The sequence below is a fragment of the Topomyia yanbarensis genome, chromosome 2 (assembly GCF_030247195.1).
Source record: "Topomyia yanbarensis strain Yona2022 chromosome 2, ASM3024719v1, whole genome shotgun sequence".
In the NCBI taxonomy this organism is placed as follows: Eukaryota; Metazoa; Arthropoda; class Insecta; order Diptera; family Culicidae; genus Topomyia; species Topomyia yanbarensis.
This window is the reverse complement of record NC_080671.1, coordinates 30324127-30331572: the sequence shown is the minus strand read 5'-3', so window position 1 is coordinate 30331572 and position 7446 is coordinate 30324127. Positions and strand designations below refer to the sequence as shown.

The 7446-nt window shown below is 36.3% G+C and overlaps 1 protein-coding gene across 1 annotated transcript; it reads left to right on the top strand.

Moving 5' to 3' along the window:
• The first annotated feature begins 601 nt into the window (after positions 1–601).
• LOC131682610 (uncharacterized) lies at positions 602–1556 on the top strand. Its single transcript, XM_058964225.1, has 2 exons — positions 602–839; positions 890–1556. The coding sequence occupies exons 1-2, from the start codon at positions 627–629 to the stop codon at positions 1526–1528; spliced, it is 852 nt and encodes a 283-aa protein (XP_058820208.1). The 5' UTR covers positions 602–626; the 3' UTR covers positions 1529–1556.
• Positions 1557–7446: the final 5890 nt, after the last annotated feature.

Genomic DNA, 7446 nt, shown 5'->3' with positions numbered 1-7446 from the left:
GTCTATGATGACGTCATTCATAGAAGCGTTGCGCGTTAGGTACATAAATCTGTCGTGCCAGACTAGGGAAGCGTAGCCTTCTGTGTGCAAATGCGTGGTATTTTACTATGCTGCACATAATATAAATTTTTAAAAGATAATAAAAATCTTTGGGTTTATCTATTGGAATTTGTTCTTAATTCTGAGCGATATGTGCAAAAATTTTGAAACTTTATCGTGAGATAACTGAATTATAAGCGCATAAAGCCAGACCACTGTTCGTTACATACAAACTTTGTTGAATTTGCAAAGTGCACCCCCATTTCGAAAACAAAGACGTAGTCCTGCGTCAAAATATTGCAGTATAAACACATTGTAGAATATACTTCAGAACACTTGAAGTATACAACGAGAGATAGCTCTACATGTTTTATGCAATCGATAATATGAGGGTTCTATCAACAAACTTCAACCGCTAAATAACCACGGCCACCCTTCGAGTACAATGAAATTTTAATTATAGCACTTTCACTTCACATTATAATAGTACAAGTGATAAGGAACCAAGAGTGTTTGATGATCACTAACAATCCTCAACTGCCAAGCACAGTCGTCTTCATTCCAACCTCTGGATTGGTTCACCACGAATGGACATGTCCTGTGACAAGTTGGTAAATTTAAGTATTCTCGATTTGGAAGAACTAGAATCTGTTCTTCGGCGGCAATGGGACCGAAATGAAATAGGCTGCAGGACAGTACAGAACTATCTCAATTGGCTACGAGTCGACTCGGATATTGAGGATTTGAAAATCTTCAGCCTAAACGGGAATTGGAGAAACGATGGAACTTTCATTATCATTGTAAGTGATTTGTTTATTGAAATGAAATTTGTTCAAATCTAGTATTTCAGGATTGTATCTATATTTACATTTACAACTTCAAAGAAAGGAACGATTCGATGGAACGTGCCCTAAGACTGCTGGATTGGAAACGCAGCTATAGTATATGCATGTTCCCGGAAAGATTCAAACTTTCGATTACGAACATCTTTCGAGAGCTGAAATTGGAAACTTCCCTATTCACAGAGGATATCATTTACTACTTACCCTCGGATGCGGCCGATCGTTTGAACATTGATCTTCCCGAAGGCTATCGGCTAGCGCCCCTCGAACGGAAACACGCGAAACAGATCAACGCCAACTGGGAATTCAAAGCGGAAGCGGAAACGGAGCGCTTCATTGTACGGTTGATCGACTCCGGCTGTAATGTCACCATTGGCTTATTCATCGAATCCTCTGATGAACTAATCGGTTGGTGTTTGCAGTCCCCTTCAGGGGAAATTAGTCTACTGAGTGTTGACCACCGATATCGTAGAAAGGGGTTCGGTGCGCTGCTAGTTACGGCCTTCGTCAAACGAATTGCTGCAAATGGACTGGGAAGCTACGCGAGTGTTGTTTTATCTAACGAGCCGTCTCGGAAATTGTTTAAGCGGTTGGGGTTCTACGAAAAGGAGAAGGTTCATTGGATCGTTAATAAGCCCAAACAATAAATTGGTCAGTGGTGTGAATCGATTAATAAATGCACAATTGTGTCAGTAGTTTAATTCGCGGGAACTTCACAGAAACGCAACAACCATCGGCTGTTCAGTCATCATGTCAACACAATTACCTCCCATAAAAATGAAACCCAGTTTGTTGCCAATTCTAGATTTCGTGTCTATTCCAAACAACTACCCAGATATTTTTCCACACGATTGAGTAATCGAACTCGGTTCAGTCAACTCGATCAGTTTCGTTTAGCATTGATTTCAAGTAACGCTGCACCCGAAAAGAGTTCGTAATAGTTTGCCGTGGGCATCTCACGATATGATCGCGACAGGCGCCCGTCGTCGGTTTCGTTCTTTGTCGCCTCACCCGCAGTACCCAAATTAATAGTAGGACAAGAAATCAAACGGAGGCTTAAAATCAATAACGAATCTTGCTTCGAGTCATTCGAATATACTTTGTAGCGCACTGAATAAATGCTAATCTAGTTTGTGTCAAAGTGGAGGTATGACCTTCCAAAAATTATTACAATATTTTGCAGAATTAGTAAAGGAGCTAATGGTTTATTTTCCTGCCGTTTTCAGTGGTTAATCGTTCAAAGTAGTACTGATAGACTGTGTACATTAGGGTGCCAATAAAAACGGTCATCCTATTTTTTTTAAACGGGTAGTGTGCGAAAGCTTCAACACTTTTAGAATAGTCCCTGTGCCAAATTTGAGCTCGCATTTTCGATGCCACATGTCTTGGAAGTCCTTTAACAATGTTCGAATGAGTGCAATTTTGCAAAGGGACGTGCTACATAATTCCATTGGATCCCAAATTTACGTGATCTATCGCTCCAGGTTGGATGCAAAAATAAGCGAAACTGGTACGAATTTTAAACATTGTCATTTGGCGAACTTTATTTTATTTACAGAAAGAATTGTTACTAAAAAATATTTATGTTTCGCACTAACAATGATTGCATGATTTTTTGATAAAACACTCAGGCAGGGGAATTATGGTTAAAACCGACACCTTAAGCTTAACACTTTTTCTGAATTACCACAAAATCAACAGAATTATGATTTCTATGCAGAAGTATTCTTCAGAAAATTCTTAACAAAGCTTAATTTTGTCAGCGCTTCAAATAATTATTTTCATTAAAAATTATTCGTTGCAAAACATGGAAAACAAAGCGGCGCAGTACCTAACTGCGGGTAAAACCGACACCCCATAGGGGTAAGATCGACACCCCCTATAATTTATTTTCTCTCAACTTTTTTATTAAAAATGGGATATATGCGTGAGTAATAAAGTGTGAGTATACGAGGTGCCAATTGTAGCTTCATCATGTAGTGAGAGGAAGTGTTGAAGAAGTTCGAAAGCGCAGTGTTACACACAAGAGTATTTTATGCTATAGGATTATTTCTTGGCATGGATGTTTCCAAGTAATCCTTACCCCATCAGAAACACAACAAAAATATTTCAAAACTATATCTCGCTTTGATAGTTGTTATATTTTTTGTTATTTTAACTATTAAGCAGACCAAATTTATAACACAACAGGTTAAGAAAATTGAATTCTGTTATAATCTTGTTATCCAATTCTGATCGGGTACGCACATCATTGCAATCTAAAGTATTATTTTATTTCGTAAGAGAAGATTTGCAAGCTTTCTACATCATGCTAATAGGATTCATTCACTTATAAGTGACAGGTACTTCTTAGTAAAGCTACCTTGTTGAGACTTTGATTTTCCGGGACTCCAATTTTTGATTTTTAGAGACTTAAAAGAAATAAGCACAACAAAAGTATTGCTGTGTACTTTCGCTATTATTATAGTGTGCTAACAGTGTAAGTGAAGTGTCACAAAGATCCCTAGCCTATTGTAATAAATTGCAAATAAACTCAATCATTTTAACAGCGTGTCAGTTTTACCCCATCCAAAGGGTGTCGGTTTTACCCCAACAGCGAACATTTTTTAAACACCAATTTAATCCACCTAGCAGTGGGATGAGACATTTCTTACATGTATCACTGTTGGATCATTCATTAGTTAGCAGAACTCGTTCATTAGTTTGCAGTATCTAGTCCTGCACGAATAAAACATCGAATGAACTGAATAAAATATAGAAAATCAATAAAACGAACAAAATAAAAAAAATAAAACGAAAAATGAAAAACAAAAGGTTTTTAAATTCATAAAATGAGTATAAATCAAATTAATAAAATGCATAAATCAAATTAGATGAACTCATTAAAAGAAAAATTAGGCAATATTTAAAAATAGTTATAACATTAATTGAATAAATTAAATTGACTCAAACTAACAAATTGAATGAAATAAATAAGTGGAATGACTGATCATGAAATGAATGAAATTAAAGAAATGAACCAAATGAATTAAACAAATCAAATGAATCAAAGAATAGATAGAATTAATTTAATAAATCCAGTGAAAACAATGAATCAACTGAATGACTGATCATGAAATGAATGAATTTAAAGAAATGAACAAAAATAATCAAATATATTAAGCTAATCAAAACAATCAATCGAAACAAATGAATAAAATGAATCAAACGGATAAAATGAATAAAATGATTGGAATGAATGAAAAGAGTGAAACTAATAAAATAAAAAATAAATGAATTGAATAAAATGAATAAAAAGAAGAAAATATGGAGAACAGAATGAATTGATTAAAATGAAAAATTAAGCTATGGTAGAAAATAAATTGCATCACAAAAATAATTTGAATGAAATGAATAAATCTGAAAAACAGTCAGAATATTAAAATGAAGAAACTGAAAACATGTATGAGCTGGGAAAAACGAATAGAATGCATAGATGGAAAACTGTGAATAAAATAAGTTAAACGAATTATATGAATAAAATTTACGAAAAAAATAAACTGATCAGAGTAAATCCAAAGAATGAAACGAATAGAATAAATAAAATGGACCCAAATGAAGAAAATCAATAAAAGGAATTCTGAATGAAGTAAATAATTGAAATGCAAAGATCATATACTTAAAATTTATCATAAATTCAAAATGAATAAAATAAAGAAGACGAATAGAATCCATGCAATGACGAAACTGAAAAAATTGACTATTTAGAATGAAATTAAAAACCATTTTTGAATAAAGTAAATAAATAAAACGGGTTTACATGAATTTGAGAACTATTGTATCAGAAAGTTATTAATTATTTTCAAAAATCTCATCAGCTGAACAATGGCTAGTTAATATGCAAAGAATTTTGTGGGGTTTTCGTTCTTTTTTGTTTTCACCTTTTCGTTTTGGTTGTTCTTTTTTTATTGGCGGCGTCATTTAAGATTATCTGGTGTTTCTACTTTATTGATAGACCTTAATTAGTTACCAGGAATCTGGGACGTTCAATTTGTATTGGAATTCAAAGTTGTCTTTTTGGTCATATTTCCGAAGAAAAGATTTTTGTGCAGAATACGAAAATAGGAGTAAATGGAAATAATAAACTGAGACACGATCACCTGTGCTTTCAAGCCCCTTAAACAGAGAGCGACGGAGGGATAAGGCGATTCGTGAATGAGACAGGTAGATATTTCAAAGTTTTCATTTTCATTGAAGTAAATAGTGTGAAGCTATGCTACGTCGATAGCACAAAAGCCGTTCATTTGATTATTATGTAGTCTTCATCCTTATAGTTTGCATATTGCTTCGTTCGGAATTCTCGTTCAGGAAATATGGATAAATGAGTCCTATACAAACCAATACCATGAAAGAGAAATGGTTCAAACTATCAGGATTACTATTTCAATTGTTGGCAACGCAAGTCTTTATTTTCTGCGAATAAATATATTTCTAGTCACACTGGTCATGAAAAGGGCACCTTCGGATTTATTTGTTGCTACACAGTAATAAGTATGGCAAAAATGTAATCAGATCAACTATCTGTCCAATGCATAAACTCAACAATATTTAATTAGCAAGGGACTGGAAGGTGCGCAATATTTTTCAATACTAAGAGCCATAGTACTCAAGGAAGAGCGAAGAGTTGAAGGAAGAAAGTTTAGAAAAGTGTGGAATGGGGTAATATGAGCAATATAATAGGCGTTGACTGGTGCTTTCACCACGACTCCTACTGCTGCTCTTGAGGCACTTCTAAATATCAAACCATTACACATACACTTAAAACAAGAAGCACTATCATGTGCATACAGACTGCAGGTTACTGGGCTTCGGAACAGTAATCATGTTGATCTTGCTACCAGTCATACACGATTGTAGTCACAAATGGTTACATGGGGTGAAGATATTCTTGCTCCCAGCGATATTACACTCACTTGTAGTTTTCCTTACAGGACATTCCATGTGAAGATTCCCTCTAGAGAGGAGTGGTTGTCTGGCTTTATGGAAAGACAACAACAAACGCAAGTGGTTTGTTACACTGACGGTTCTCTGATGGAGGGACGTGCTCGTGCTGGTGTCTACTGTCGTGAAATGAGATTGGAACAATCTCACTCACTAAGTAGATACTGTACTGTATTCCAAGCAGAAATCTTTGCGATTATGTGCGGGGTACAATCGACCCTTCAACTGAGTTTGTACGGCAGAGTTATGAACTTCTGCTCCGATAATCAGGCTGCAATCAAGGCCCTTAGCTCAGACAAATCCCGGTCCAACCTAGTGATCGCGTGCCGAACCCAAATTGAAGAACTAAGCATTATCAACACTATCTAAATTGTCTGGGTGCCCGGACATTACGGTATTACTTGAAATGAATGGGCTGATGAATTGGCCAGGGCAGGTTCAGCGATTGACTTCATTGGTCCTGAGCTCGCGCTGCCAATTTCGATAAGTTGAATAAGGGAAAAATACGGTCCTGGGCTTCATCCTAGCATCGCAATTATTGGAGAAATCTACAAACGTGTCGTCAAACAAAGGCGTTTCTAGAACAACCGTGCCCAGTGATTTCGAAAAATTTCCTACATTTTTCAAAACTCCATTGCGGCATGCTGACCAGGGCTTAACTGCCCACTGCAAACTCAATTATCACATGGCAACTATTCAGCGCGCTGAGTTTTTTCATGTGATCTTTGTGAATCCGACTACGGAACCTCATATCATATGATATACAACTGTCCAGCGGTAGCGCAATTGCGATTTTGAGTTTTCGGCCGTCCTTATATAGACGAAACCATGTTTGGACGACTGAAACTCAGAGACATACTAAAGTTGCTTATCCAATGTGGTAAAGAGCTTTAGGCTTATTCGCAGGCAAGTTGAACTACTTGTGAGTTTAACTTACCTGTTGTTTATTTTTGTTTTTGTGCTGTTATTTTCCCCACCCTTCCAATTCTACTTCCCCACACATCCTTGTCTTTTCCTTCCGCTCAGGAAATGATGAAAACACACGGCAAGGCACAAATCCCCGACTGCATACGGGGAACGTGCCATTTAAGCCAATATATTCTGATTCCTGACTATAGCTCTTAATGTTGAAAAATATTCTACACCTTCCAGTCCCTAATTAAGCAGGGATTGTTCAATATGATTGAGAAAATGTCTATTACACCCATTCTTAATATACGTAGCACGTATCCCACTACTACCACAAAAGTTGGCACCGACTCGCTTTAAACAAAAAAGTATAATATTAAATTGACTTTATCAGCCTGAGTTCAATGTTATATTCATGTGATCAGATTTTGAAATGTTGGTGGAATGGGTTTGTAAGTGGAGGGGGTGGGGTTTAGTGGCTTGAGAATGGAGGATGCCTCAGAAAGATGCCTTTACCTTTTGCCGTATATAAAATCTGATGCTAGATCGCGAAAAACCATTTGAGAGAAAAGTGTGCGCAGCACGTCGAGGTAGGCATGAATGAAGCATCTATGATTTTAGTTAATTTGCACAATTCACCCCCATGTCGAAAGTTCTAAATGACCAAACGGAAATT

Excerpts from the sequence above, each read along its gene's own strand:
- LOC131682610 (XM_058964225.1), top strand. The coding sequence starts at position 627 with ATGGACATGTCCTGTGACAAGTTGGTAAATTTAAGTATTCTCGATTTG. Across the intron at positions 840-889 it reads ATGGAACTTTCATTATCATT|GATTGTATCTATATTTACAT; the intron begins GTAAGTGATTTG and ends CTAGTATTTCAG.